The sequence below is a fragment of the Gavialis gangeticus genome, unplaced genomic scaffold, assembly GCF_001723915.1.
Source record: "Gavialis gangeticus isolate Ggan-Ray unplaced genomic scaffold, GavGan_comp1, whole genome shotgun sequence".
NCBI lineage: Eukaryota > Metazoa > Chordata > Crocodylia > Gavialidae > Gavialis > Gavialis gangeticus.
The window spans coordinates 161,549,792-161,564,878 of NW_017729022.1; the positions used below are offsets into that span (position 1 = coordinate 161,549,792).

Here is a 15,087-nt window from a genome sequence, read left to right on the forward strand (position 1 = left end):
CTTCCAAGGTCCCTTCCAGCCCTAATGTCTATGAAGTCTATATGAGCCAATACTGATCCAATAAGCAACTTACAGGAACGCAGCCAGGCAGCCACTAGCCCCAGTCTTCCCACACCCTGCAGACCCCACCTGCCCCCTCAAACCCACTCTGGAGCCTGGCTGCCGCCCTGTCCCCCCAAACACCCTCCTGCTAGCCCTGCCATCCCAACTTGCCTTGGATGGAGTGGCTTTTTTTTTAAACTTCATTTAACCTCCCCCTAAGCTCCCAAAGTGTCTGTATGTACCCACACTGAACTGCAAAATAAAACACTCACTGAATATTTTTTCTACAACAAAATAATAAACATAACCTAGTAATTTTTGTCACAAATTAACATGTCTTATAAAAATAGTACAATTAAATCTCTGTGATAATTCACCAGCTAATAAGACTTTCATCTCTCTTTTACAACCTACAGCTTCTCTTGTGGATTGTAAACTCCTCAGGACAATACCTTTTTATGTGATTTTATACAGTACCAAGGAGGCTATCAGTGTTCTGAGATTTAAATCAAATCACCAATTTCTCTGTAGACATCCTTCTTCTGCTATGGCTGTAATGATCCAAATCCTATAAGACACTGCACACAAGGCATACCACTATAAAATCTGAGCACACTAAACTCTGATTAAGTCTTGTACAGGTATCTGGGTTATGGAAAAAAAAACCCCCACAAGACCCAGTATGCTGTGACAGCCACAATATTCTTCCTTTCATTTTTTCTGTCAGAGAGCTAAATTCCTCATCTGAACAGGGGGACTAAAGTTCAAACTAACTGCACAAGAGAGGGAAATAATGAACACATGCCTGGTTAGAAATGCGCCCACACCGCTGGAGGTCATTTCCTGATGTCATGGCTATTGTTGTAGCAATGGCTGGTGGTGGACTAGTTTTTAGACTGTTGCAGGTGCAGATGAGTTGAGAGAAGGCCTGTAGAAGGTCAATCCTGAGTTTGACAAACCCACACTGAAAACTCAGGGGGTTAAGTGGTGTGCTGGCAGCCTGAAAAATAAAGCCAAGAAATTAAGAGTCCAACTCTAAAGCAAATGCAATACAACATCACAGAACTGTTTCATAAGGTAAAGGAAATGTCTGTTATGATTCCAATATTATTTCTTAAAATTTAGGATAATATCAAAACAGATCAATTAATTTGTATAAAGGTACAACAGCAAAAGAACTTCATTACATTGATGGACATAAGAACATCAACATTTTCAATTCAGACTTCATGAGATCTTAAATCAAGCTAAGTGAATCCTTTGATTTTTGCCAGAAGCTGTCACTAGGCTAAAATTACAACTCATAGTCTTTTATCCCATCTCAGTTTAGCTGAAGAACCCAAGAGCTCTGTCACAGAGTATGCAGGCCCTTTACATTTAAGCCTTATATGTGCCTAGTTATCCACCTCCCGGGGCTGGGCTTCAGTCAGGTGACCAGTTATCAACTTCTAGAAGCCTGGAGGTTATCAACTTCTAGTAGCTTCTAGCAGCCTGGAGTGCTTCCTAGAAGAGGCATGCTCAGTTAGGAAAATGATTCAGAAGACCTTTAGTCCAAGACGATTGGGAAAGGGACTTTTCATATCAGCCAGAGGGAAAGCCTGGCTGGAGCTACCTGCAGGAAGAGGCAGGAACAGAAATCCTCAAGACAAAGTCACAGAACCTTGAGGAAGAGCCTTCTTTCAAAAGGAAGTACCATGCACTGAATAGTGCAGACTGGGAACTGCAACTATTAAGGAATCCTAACTAAGATTCCTAGCGAGGGTTGGGGTAAAAGACACAATGGACTGCTAAGCCCTGCAAGGACCCTGACTGAAAAGGGAAAGGACCCTGACTGAAAAGGGAAAGACTCAGTGTTACATTGCTGGACATCTGTTTTATTAAACTGGCTGCATACACACATTCAAATAATCTGGGAGAATTCTCCCAGGTTTGTTCTGGCAAAAAAATTTACCCGGAGCTACATGTACAGACATTCAAGTGCTGAGGTCCTGAACAATGGAGAGCTTGCAGAGCTAAAACTATGCAGACAGGGGGCCCTATGAAGACATCTCAGCATGCTCTGCAGGTTCCCTTAAGGCTGCCTGGCAACAGATGGCAGCAGCACATAGGGCAGCCTCGATTGGCTGACCCAGACAGCCCACGATCAGCCTGTTTCCCTGCAGCACAATGTGGGAATTGTGAAGGTGGTCTGTTGCATCCCCTGCAGAAACAGCAGGGTACACCAAGCAATACATCCTCTCCGGGAAGACGGAGAAAAAAGGGACGAGGATGCTGAAGGACTCACAACAAGTACAGACATTCACTCTTTCAGGAGAAACTCTCCTGGGAGTGATTGAAATCCAGCTGTTCCAAGGTTATTTTCCTCCTAGAGCAGCCCATTTTACTCTGGGAGAAACAGCCTGAACATCTATACACTAATGGTTTCTCCTGGGAGAGCAGCAAGTCTCCTAGGAGAAACAATATTTGTACAAGGCCAAAATCATCTAAACGGTGTCAAATTTGTAACACACCTGGCCAGTTTTGAGAAACCCAAGAGTGAGCAAAAACTGTCCCAGACAAGCTCTGCTAGCTGACCAGAAGCAATAAAATAGTAGGTACATTGTGTTCTAGCAAGAACAAAGCATCTCAGTCAGCTTACTCCTTTACTAGTTAAAACAGAGCCATAAATAGGTAGGGCCCCACTGCTACTACTTACCAATGGAGGCAGTAAGGCAGCAAGCAGTTACACAACAAGGAGCAAGAACTCTCTTATTCCTGTGACATCTACTGATAGAGACATTGGAGCAGGGACAGCCAGCAAATACAATGATGAGTCATGATCTACCTTTAAACAACAATAACTGGGAGCATGACAGCCACACAGGAAGATCAAGGGTATTAAGAACATACTTGGCTCTCATATAGAGATGTGAAGGCCCGGAAAAAAAAAAGAAGAAAAATTGAAAATGTTAAGAAAAATTAAAAAACCTCTTATGAAATACTGTCTTTTAGAATGATGAATAGAATGTTTAAGATAAGGTGTTCCTATATTGCTACCCTTTACTCCCCAAAAATGTTTTCTAATAACTATGTAATAGGCAGACTTTTATGTAAGACTATCTACTGCAGCATCAGATCATTACAATTCCTGTACACCAAGGACAACCAGTACAGTACGACTCTCAAATGCAAGAGCAAAATGCATTTCTGCCCCCAGGGGGGCACTGCCATTTTCACAAGAGAAGCAAGAAGGATTCAGTGCCTTCTTTGCTTGTGGATTTCCTCTATTGTTGACTTTTGATCTAGAGGTTGGTGGATCTGCTCCTATCCTCCTGCCTAGCCTCAAAGGACACTGGCAGCAGCATCCATTAATTCCTGTAGCAATTACACAGAGAGTCGGGTTTTCCGTTTCCCACAGAAAAACAGAGAAAACAACGCATTCCCCTTTTTTTAGCAGAGAAACCCACAGATTCCCTGCTTTTGCAAAGAGCTTTGCAGGCTGGTTGAACTCCAGCCTGCAAGAGCTGCTTGCAAACAAGGTGAGAAACCCCCAGCCAGCCACAGCTCTGACCTCAGCTTTACTCTTTGCTCCTAGAGCCTGAGGTAAGTGGGGCTTGCAGGGGGCTGGGGGACCCTCTGGCAGGGGGCACCAGCAGGGCTGGGGGGGATCCAGGAGCCAGCCCTGCCCCCACCTGAGCAGGCAGAGCAGTGGGGGAGCCAGCTCCAGGCTGCTTCTGCTGCAGCTGCCTGCTGCTGAGGGCACGGAGCTGCAGACTTGGGTCCCTGGCCCCATAGCCCTTGCAGGTGAGGACCCCCACTGGCAGGGCTGGGGGGCAGAGGCTGTGGGTGGGGGCAAGAGGCATGAGTAGAGCACGGGGCTTTTGTAGGGGCAGTGAGGGCAGGGCTGGGGTGGATCTTTGGGGGGGGGCAGGGACGACTGAGGGGTACCAGCAGGACTGGGGGAAGCACTGGAGGCGAGTGAGGGGCACTTGCAGGGCTAGGGGGGGCTGCAGGGGGCTTTTAATTTTAACAACAGATTTTGGGGGTCTTGTCAGAGAATTGTGATTTTTTGACAGAAAACAAAGATCCCTGGATTAGAAACAATGAGTTTATGGCCCTTGTTGCTCAAAAGCCTCAGGAAAGGAGACCGAGCAAAACTAAAGGTTTTGGAATTGGAAGGAACCTGCCTCCTCTTGACCCTGTCACCTCAAGATCCACAGAAGTACAGAAGCAGCACAAAAGAGCTGAAAGAAAGTATACTTCTTTACTGAAAGGTAAAAGTTTAAATTTCTCTGAAGTCAGTATATTAAACTATACTTTAGCTGCATTACTATATTTTCATAACCTATGTAATTCTTAATTGAATTCCTATTTATCTGATATTTTGTGACAAATCACTCAACCTTAGCAGTAAGGTAAGGCCTGCAGGGCAGGGAAGTTGTTCACAGCTAACTCTGAGGAGGCCTCTCCTCCACCCATTACTAAATTTGTACATGCTGTAGCTTAGCGTTTATATATGCAAGCTAGCCACTAAATTAAATTTTTCTTTTTTCCCCCTCACCAAAATGGTGCGACTAACTTCTAGCATATGGAAGCATTTCCACACTGCAAGTTATTCTGAGAAAAAAAAGGTGATCTGCAAATACTGTCAAATGAAACATTTCCAAATGCTACTAGGATGACCAAACACATCCTTGTATGTAAAAAGTGTCCTGCAGACATTAAAAAAAATCCTTCATGGGTGTAAGGGGGGAGGAGGTAAATCATGATGATGAAAGTGCAAGCAGCTCTTTACAATGTTGTCAATCCAGAAGTCCTCCTACAGCTGCTGCTGCTTCTTCTATAACATCAGCATCACAAAGGGTTGCCCAATCAACACCCTCAAGTAATCAAATATTGCAAACACCTGTATACAAAAGACTCTCAATAGCTTCATCTGTAGACAAGATGACACCTGAAGATTAGGAAAAAATTGACCACTCTCTTGCAAAAGCAATATATTCTTCTGGGACACCACTGTCTAACTATTACCAGAGATGTACCAACACCAATAATACTAATACATAGAAAACCAGTCAGAGTTAGTTCTGTTGTAATACAGAAAAAGTCAAGGCAATATTTGTTCAATAGGAACAAAATGAGAAGCTTGAAGGAATTTCCTTTCCAGAAAGGTTCTCATAAGAATGACTTGATGAGGCCCATTTAGGGTTTATAAGCATTTTAGCACCTGCATTAATGCTTTGCTATTTTTTTGTGCCCGGCTTTCACCTTATTAGTTTCATAGTTGGTAGGTCGGAAGGGACCCGAGCAGATCATCTAGTCCGACCCCCTGCCATGGCAGGAAAGAGTACTGGGGTCAAACGACCCCAGCAAGGTGTACATCCACCCTCCTCTTAAAGGCCCCCAGGGTAGGAGCCAGCACCACTTCTCTTGGAAGTTGGTTCCAGATCCTAGCCGCCCTGACTGTGAAATAGCGCCTCCTGATATCTAGCCTAAATCTACCCTCTGCCAGTTTGTGACCGTTATTTCTTGTCACTCCTGGTAGTGCTTGGGGGAACAGGGACTCTCCCAATGCCTGTTGGTCCCCCCCTGACTAGTTTGTAAATGGCCACTAGATCCCCCCATAGCCTTCTCTTGTGGAGGTTGAACGGGTTCAGGTCCCTTAGCCTCTCCTCATAGGGCCTGCCCTGCTGACCCCTGACCACGCCTTAATTTCACCTTTAAAGAAATTCAAATAATTTTCTGCTCAAAACCAGACATCATCTTAATTCCACTTGCCTTGAACTGGCAAAACTTATTGTTAGGAGTCAGGATTTCTTAACACTCGTGTTGTTTAATATAACAGTGCCTTATGTATAGGACTGTCTCAGGAAATTGCTGGCTACAAGTTACTTTTCCCTACATGTCATTCCAAAACAGTTGTTCTAGCAGATTTCCTTCAGTTTCTCCAAGCCTTTGAAAAAAGACTCGGGTATAAACAGAAAATGAGGACTATGGCTATAACCAACAGACCCACCACTACTGAAGTGCAAAATGCATACTAACCGTTAGTGATGCTATCCCTTTGTGATAGGATTTTAAGGATTCAGCAATGCAAGAAAGCGCTGAACTGTAATCAGCTTCTTGAAGCCCTGTCAGGCACTGCTCTGCATGGGAGAACTCCTTCAAACTATTCAGCCAGAAGTAGAAGTGTTCTGAAGCTACCTGAGTCAGGAGGCTTTGATAAAGCTCTCTGGCCATGTCATGATTGCCCTAAGACAAAGAGAGAAGACAGAGAAGACATTATGTCAGCAAATACTACCATGAACTACTACCCCCAAGTCCTCAGCTACTACTACTGACTTCAAAAGTTTCTATAGAGAAATATTCAACATTTGGTCAAGGAGGTTCTAGTGAGATGCAGTAGCACAGATACATTTATCTGACAGACATCACTGTGTAGAAAAAACACTTTTTATTGAAAGATAGCCAAAGAGGGAGGAAAACAGATCCAGCTCTAAAAAACAAATCCAGAATTCTGCACTAAGTCTTACCTACTGCTTTCTTTTCCAAAGTGTTTTACAAATATTAACCTTTAGTCCATCCACACAAGCTAGGAAAATTATGCCAATTATGCAAATGACTATGACTAGCCCAAGACAAAAAGGGAAAAGAAAAGCTAGAGCCTAAACTGGGATTAGACGACATTCTCAATTCCTAATCACTGAACCACACCTTTCTTCACTGCATGTTGAGTGAGACTCATGAGAGCAGCATGAGACAAATTCCAATTTTACAAATGTGAGCCAATGTTACAATACACTTAAAAGGGAAAAGGCCTATTTTCCCCTCTCTTTTTTTCTTTGTCCCCCTAAATCCTTGTATTTTTCTTACTTTTACCTCTAAATCAGACTTGACCAGGAAAAGCATTTTAAAAACCTGCACTTACCATTCTGGAGGCTTGCCTGGCTATCCTGTAAGCTGTCCAGCCATTTGAGGCATTTTCAAGCTGCTGTTTGATAACAGTTTTAACTTCACATGATAACGCTTTCTGACTGGCAACAAATATCACCGTAGCAAGAGATACCTAAAGGAAAACAAATCACCACCAACAATATATTTTAAAAAATCTCCACTTGTGCATTTCTGGAAGTGTCAGAAGCTTTCTAATCTTGAACGCTTAAAACCACACACAAGATAAAAGTTACTCAATACTTGAGACTCAAAACTTTGCTAGTTTAGGATGCCCAGCAACATGGTATTACAGGGGCTTTTTCCATCACTGAAGCTTGGCAAATGAGATTACACTGTTCTTTGGAGCATTAAAATAGAAATAGATCCCAGCTGACAGTCACTGTAAAGTCACTGAAATACCATTTATTTAATATAAATGTCAGAAAAACCAGCTTCCTGACAGACTATGGTCATTTCCAATTAAAATGCCCTTTTATCTACAGTACTGTCCAATCAGACATGTTAAAGGCTTGTATATAACTGGGGTATTCACTTTTGAAGTCATTGTGTTTTTTTCTGAAAGCATTTCAAGAGGTCCCTAGAGGTCTAGTGGTACACAGTAATAATCTAGAGCAGGGACTGGCAAAATTTTTGGGCAGTGTCATAAACACCTGGGACTGACTTGTAAGATGACAGCGTGCCAAGGGTGGATGGTGGGGGAGGCTTGAGGGGCCTAATCCTTGCTGTGGCAGCGCAGCCCCAGCCCCTTCACTGAGGTACATGCACCAAGCACCATGCTCTGGCATATATGCCCGGGGTTGCCTATCCCTGATCTACAGAACTAGTTAACATGGAACTAGTGCCATCTACTGGAGCACACACCTGATCAGATATTACATATTATGCTTTTTTTAGCTAAGTGAAGGCCTTCTAGACTATTTTACTCTACCAGGCAATGCCACATTGAAAGATGCTGTGCTTCTTTACATATGCTACCTTCTGCTCTAGAAGCAGTAGAGGTGCTAGTTAGCCTAGGCATAACACCACACAAATATGGCTACACTGCCTCTAGTTCAGGAAATGACAAATTCGGAGCAGTGCTGGTGTTACTGGGCAAGCTGGCTCCAATCTTAATGCCAGCAAACTAGCCATGCCAAGAGATTGATGGATTTGGTGCTGTACAGCAACAGTATTATTCCCCATTCTTCATACAGTTAACAGTTAAACTGACAATCACACTGAGGCCACTGAGCTTAGCACTTTGACATAATTAGCTAAACATACTTATGAAATACCAATTAATTTTTACAGTACCATTTGTTTTCATATATAACACACCATGGAATATATTACACAATTTATTTTTGAAAGGCAAAAGGAAGGGGAAAAACGGTTTTTCTTTCTGGAGTTATGGCTGCATAGAGCAGGACTCCCACAGCTGCCTGAATAGTAAGGCAACAGCTGCTGCACTTTGGGGCAGAAAAAGCAAGGTGTTTCTAATCTCAGGCAGAAAACCCAGCTTCCCCACTTAATACATGCACCCTAATTTTTAGGAGATAATTTTGTGGAAAAGATGCGTGTAATATGCAAGAAAAGATGGTAATTTCATGTGGTCCTTGTTCCTTCAAGGACAGGTCCCCAGAATAGTAGTTTCTTACCAGAAGTTCCTGCTTTTTATCTGTGGCAGATCGTCCAATCACTTTATATAGGTCCATTAGGTCTCCCAGCATTCCATCAGCTAAAACTGGCAACTGCACTGCAATAGCTGCTAAACAATGGCACATGAGAATTCTAGCAACATCTTGAGCACTGTGCAGCTGCGTCAACAAGGATTCAACCACTGACTGACTCAGATGGGGGCGACACTTAACCAACTTCACCATGCAAGTTAAAGTAATCTGCAATTCAAACACAACACCATTCCAACATCAGGCACTGGTCACTTTAAAAAAAAAAATGGAGAAAATGATGACGTTCTGACTAACAACTGCAAAGCTAATGGAAAGCATGTGGCATTTATAGAACTGTGAAATATAAACTTTGCCAAACTGCTAAAACTGCCTTGCAACACAATCAATCTGAAGACAGGCACAAGGATAATTTTTCATCTCTGACAGATTAGTCTTCTCTGCTAGAATTAGTCTTCTCTGTCTTCTTTTAACCTTCTCTGACAGATTAGTCTTTAAGTTAATGTTATCAAATTATCTGCCTGGTAAGAGCAGATAAGACTGTAATTAGGCAGGACAATAAGGCTCAAGGCAGACATTAAAAGTATAAAGCACACCAAAAATGTAAATCACCCCATAAATTGTAAGATGCTACATATGCAAGCAAATTATGGTGCAATGAAAAGGCAAACCAGCTAGAGATGTTATATATGAAACATCTTTTGTCCCTGGATGCACCATACATTAATCTGCAGGTGTGGCATGTTAAAGCTGACTGGTGCAGCCATACATCAGGCTGAAGTGCTTCATTTCATTGGTGCTGGGTAGGAGGAGCCAGTCAGCTCCCCCAGCTCAGAAAGTTTAAACCTGTGCAGTCCGGAAGCCCTGTATAGGTAGCACAGTGCACAAGCTGAGAGGTTCCAGGGGGAGCTGATGTTGTCCCATCACATCTGGGGCATTTAAACCCATGCACCAGGCAACCAATGCCCATGTATACATGTAGGTCTAGAAAGCCTGGCACCTGTAAACCCACAAGTAGGACAGCCCTGCTTTGGCTGCCCCACACACAGATTTAAACCTGCTGAACTGGAAAAGCCAATCAAGCTTTCTCCACCCGACACATGTAAACCCATATGCCAAGCAGCCCAAGCAAGGTCTAAACCTGCTGAGCTAGGGAAGACCATCAGCTTTTCCTGCTTTGTACTTCTAAGCTCAAGCCTGTAAACCCATGCTCAGCACCCGTGAACCCTATATGGATTTTTACTTATTGGTATGTCCTGATGCCACCTCTATGTGCTACCAGTCACTTGATTGGTATCTGACAAATTTAATCCATGATCCCACAACACCATTAAATTAATGTCTGCCAATGGCCTAAGATAATACTGCACAGGAATTATGTAATTGTTACACCATCACTCAAATCTGATGCCCTGTGAAATTCCACTGAACTAAAGATCCCTGTTGCTCTCCTGTCATTTTTTTAAATACATTTGTGCTATCACTGTCTCTCTACTACAGATGCGTAGATATGTGGGTACTCCCTTCCAAAGGCCATTCATTTTATACTTGAGCTGAAAGCAGTCATGCTACGGAAGGGATGATTTCTCTGCCTTTCTGGTTTCAAACATGCTCAAGATTACTGTCACAGGAGCAAAACACTGAGAAATTTTGCTCTCCTCAGTCACAGTGCTCTTTGCCTTTGCTACAATAGCTATCATTTATTTTCTGCATAATATATAACTGAGATTTACAACAATACCATTAAGAGACAATAATGTATGTATGTACGTATGTAAGCACATAAATGTGTGTGTGCACGTGTGTTGGTTTTTTTGTTTTGTTTTGTTTTTTTACCTTTAACGTTGCTTGTGCTCCTGGACTCCCATCTTGGCTACAGAGAACAAGAAGAGACTCAAGACCAAAAACTGCATCTTGCTCCAAAGCCAGAAGATCTAAGAGAAAGGAATGAAGTTCAAAACTGAATGTGTTTCTAAACATGACAGCAAATCCTATTATTCCTATTCCAAGATAGTTCTTCAGTAAAGGCTGCCAATCATAAGGTTAGGATGTGCACAAACTTGGGCCACAGTAAGGCTACTGGAGGTGATGCCACTCATTTATAGCTGAAGATCTCCAGAGTGAAGAGCAATGTACTGACCTAACAGCAGCATTTCCTAAACTGTGGGGTGCCTCCCATGAGAGGGAGGGGTTTGCGCTGTGAACTGTATAGCATCCCCAACACATGCTTCTGCCAGCAACACTACTTTCCTCTTCTGCCCCCACACTGCAGCCATCACTGCCAACTGCCAAAACTTCTGATTGTTGTTGGCAGGAGGGGCTCTAGTAGGGAGTCACAATAGTGCCTAATTTTATTATGATGGGGTGCAAATCCACCAGGTTTGAGAAGCACAGCCCTACAGTAACGCCAGAGGGCAAGACCAGGGTCCACTTAAGCAGAAGTCTTTTGGGAAGGGGAGGTGGGGATGGTAGGGTTTAAAAGCAGTGGCTCTCAACACTTCCAGACTCAAGGCACCCCTTGCTGGATTCAAAGCATCCCTTACAAATGCCAACTCTTAGTTTTCACTCATTCTTCAACTACAAAAAAAAAAAAATATATATACAAAAAAAAAAGAGAGCATTTTTCTCTTCCAAAGAGCTCAGAAAGATCACAACAGATCAGAATGTTTTTAATACTATGGATTCCTATTTGCTATCCCTGGGTTTATCACATGAATCATGTTTACACACCTAACTGTACTAAAATTGTAAAGCACTGTGTGGCATCCTTGAAAGGTTCTCAAGGCACCCTGGTTGAGAATCACTGGTTTAAAAGAAGGAAAAAAGTCACACCATTTCAGAAAAGTGTCATTTTTTTTAATCCCAGGTTACAATTATTCTCCACAGCTCTGAAATCCTGTATTCTCCCGAGACAATCGTTCTCAAACTCCTTAGATTCAGGGCATCCCTCCATAACCTTTTTTTATATATATGTATACTGGCAGCACTCCAGATAAAAAACACTGCATCAGCTTACCTCAGTGCTTCTCAACTGGGGTGTTGCTACAGCCACTGTCACCACCAGCTGGAACAGCCAATGAGTGCCTCCTGCACAGCCATATCAGAAAGTGACTATGGCACAAGCACCTGCTCCCTGCCTGCATTTACGGTTATTGGATAAACAGGCAGGAGCACCCACTATTGCCACAACCCAGAAAAAGAGGCACACAGAACAGATCCACCTTCTCTACACACCTGTTTCTAGGAGATACCATGCAGAGTTGGATCAGGAAGGGCTGCAGCAAGAGCAGGTGCTCCTGCCTGTATTAAGAGTTTATAAACCTGATGCAGGCAGGAATGCATGCCATGCCACGGCCACTTCTTGATCTAGATGTGCACAAGGCATGTGGGGCAGTTCTACCTTGCCACCACAGCAGTGGTGCTTACACCACAGTATCACAAATGAGAACCAGTGTCCTAGGAGCTGAACTACAAGCAGGACACAACTACAAGCAGCCGTGCTGTAGAGGAACAAATCCCCTGGGAAGTCAGAGTTGGAACAAAGAACTGTCCAATCTGAAACAAGAGGAAGTGCATAAACCCAATTACTCACATTTCTCACACTTCTTATGTACCTTTTTCCTGGCAAGAGGCAGATATATTAGTCAGAATTCTTACTCCATGAGCTGCAATACCACAGTTGTTATGATAACAGCACTCCTGAGCCAACTTTACTAAGTCAGAAGTTCTTCCAGTTGTAGAAGTTCCTGATTAAATAGAAGACAAAAATTATGACAGTACATATTCCATAATTACTTCACAAGATCACTTCCATAGTTTTAAGTGAAGTTCTACAGATAGCCTTTAAACCTAAGGGTTGACTGCTAATGTTTTATGATCTAGACACACAGCATGTGCAAAGTCATAAAATAACTAACTATTTGGGTTTATTACTGCATGAGAAAAAAAACTATTTTCAGTCAGTGATTAACAGTTTATTCTTCTTCTATCTCTATAGCCTTTTTGGTAGGACTCATGGTAACCAAGACAATTTAGCTTTAGAAAGAAGGAATAAAAACTTTGGCAACATTTTTAAACACATTTTTTTAATATTTAAAGCGGTTAGTCCAATATTAAATACTTCTAGTACATGGTTAGACATTAGGGCCGCCTACAGGAAAAAAAAAATTAAAACAGCACTTTACTTTCAGCTCAGCACACCCCCACACCAAATCACCAGAAGAGGAACTGCGTCAGTCTGACCTGGCTCACCCAGCATCTGTAAGCTCATGCACTTCTGTGGGCTTTTTGGCTCTTTTATCTAATAGCTGATTCAATTAATCAGCTATTAGATAAAAGAGCCAAAAAGTCCCGCTGAAACACGCGAGCTATACAGACACTGGGGATTTGGGTCAAACTGATGCGATTCCTCTTCTGGTAAAACGCTGTTTGCTCCCCCGCCCCCGCAACATCACATCTATCAGCGCCCTAGGTTTTTAAGGACATGCATGCATATCATTTCCACACAACTGTTCACTGGCTTAAATCTCTCTTGGGCAATGCAACCATCCCAGCCTCATGCCAATAAAGTCTTTACAACATAATTCCATACATCTATTCCCTCTTTCAGCTATGTTTAAATATATGCAGTTTTAAGCCCATGACTTCAACATAACAGGGGTGGGAACCCCATGACATGAGTGCAACAAATGGCAGGGATAGCCTCTGTGTAACAAGTGGTAAATAAGGGAGAGGAGAGGCAGCACAACAAGCAGATAAGGCAGGAAGCAAAAAGCAGAGCAGGGGAAGGAGATAATTATGGCACTTGAGGGGGGTGTAGGGCTAACCTTCAGCACAGCTACCAAAAAGGTTGGTACCCACTGCCTTAAAATGTTATTTAATCTTCTCAATCCAAACAGGCTGGGCAAATATTAAGATCCACACTTTAGGAAAAAAACCTGGAGGCACATGGATTAATGTGCCCAGGTCATGCAACAAATCAGCAACAAAGCCAGGAAAAGAATGTCAGAGACACTTTTTCTATTCACTGCACTACATTTCCATCCCAATTTCATAGCATATTTTTAATTTATAAAAATGAATGCAATCTGCTTTCAACCCCGAATCAAATCAGCAATGCAAAGTACCAAATTCCCTTAATTCTAAAATGAGGTGCGTGTCCCCGTTTAAATAGGGAGAAAAGCCCCTTATCTTACAATAGAGTATGGAGGTGGGGTGCAGGGAGGTGGCTGGAGCACAAGCTGCAGCAGCCCTTACCTGAGCTTAGGGCCGTTCCCACAGCTGCTGCCTGCACTCCAAACCCCCCACCACCTCTGCATCCTTCCATGTTCCCCTTGCAGCCCCTTCCCCACTTCTCCTCCCCCCACCCATGCATCCTCTGCCCCCCTGCCTGGCCCTCTCCCTCCCCACTTACCTCTGCTCCACACCAGCAGGCTTTGTGCATGCTGTGGCATTGATCACTCAGCATGACCCTAGTCCAACCCCACAGTAACACTGCCAAACCCACATGGCTCCTATCGGGGCTGTGGCTGAGGGGAGGGGCAGATAGCAGACGGCAAGCTCCTTAACCTACCTACACCATCTACCCCTCTGCAGCACTTGGGGGATGGGGATGAACAACAACTTTTCTTTAATTAGGTTCTATATGCAGACAATTAGAGCAAATGTATGTTTTCCACTTATAGAATCTAATTATTGCAGGGATGTCTTACATTCAAGTAAATACTGTACTTTAGAATCATTTAAGAACATGTCATAAGTTTTAAAAAGCACTGAATAGCAATACTCAGACAAATCCATGCAAAAAGTGCTAAAAGTTAGCTAGTCTATCCTATATACTCTTCTTACCTGAGGCATTGCTGAAGTACTGCTTGATGGCAATGGTCCCTGACAGCGTGGAAAGAACAGATAACATGCCCAGTTTCAAACTGTCATAAGGAGTCTGAAGAGCACATTCACAGAGTGTCTAAAAAAATAAAGGAAAAAAAACCTCAAACTAGTTATAAACATTTACCCTCATGTTTATATTGTGTTAAATTTTATTTCTGTGGTAAAATGATCTGTAAGTCACTAATAACCCAATTCAGTCTTCAAATTATTTCCTCACTGGTCACCGTCTTGAAGCAACAGTTTTAACAGACCAGTTAAGAATTTTTGTTCTCTGAGTGACACCGCATTTCACAAACTCATACAAATCCGCAATATGCTTTACATTTATTACTTTTTCACTTGAGGTTTTTCATTGCTAACAAAATTCTGCATAATTTGCAGACAAAATTATCCACTAATTCACAGACAAGACAGCAAGCATTTGACTTACAATCTCTGTTTCAAAAACAAAGTTCTCCAAATAGAAGTATTTCAACATGTAACCTCCAGCACACTTTGAAGATTTTTTTCCTTAAGCAAACAAGAAAATGATCCGGGGGGGGGGGGGGGGGGGAAA

General features: G+C 42.8%; 1 protein-coding gene across 2 annotated transcripts in view; it reads right to left on the bottom strand.

Moving 5' to 3' along the window:
* INTS7 (integrator complex subunit 7) overlaps positions 1-15,087 on the bottom strand; it is a 43,373-nt gene that overhangs the window by 8,253 nt on the left and 20,033 nt on the right. For both annotated transcript variants that reach the window (XM_019516426.1, XM_019516427.1), the window contains 7 exons: positions 14,490-14,607; positions 12,257-12,388; positions 10,479-10,576; positions 8,613-8,852; positions 6,950-7,087; positions 6,067-6,273; positions 848-1,042 (listed from right to left, as the gene is read on the bottom strand). In XM_019516426.1, the coding sequence (XP_019371971.1) occupies positions 848-1,042; positions 6,067-6,273; positions 6,950-7,087; positions 8,613-8,852; positions 10,479-10,576; positions 12,257-12,388; positions 14,490-14,607 (1,128 nt within the window). The remainder of the gene's footprint in view (positions 1-847; positions 1,043-6,066; positions 6,274-6,949; positions 7,088-8,612; positions 8,853-10,478; positions 10,577-12,256; positions 12,389-14,489; positions 14,608-15,087) is intronic.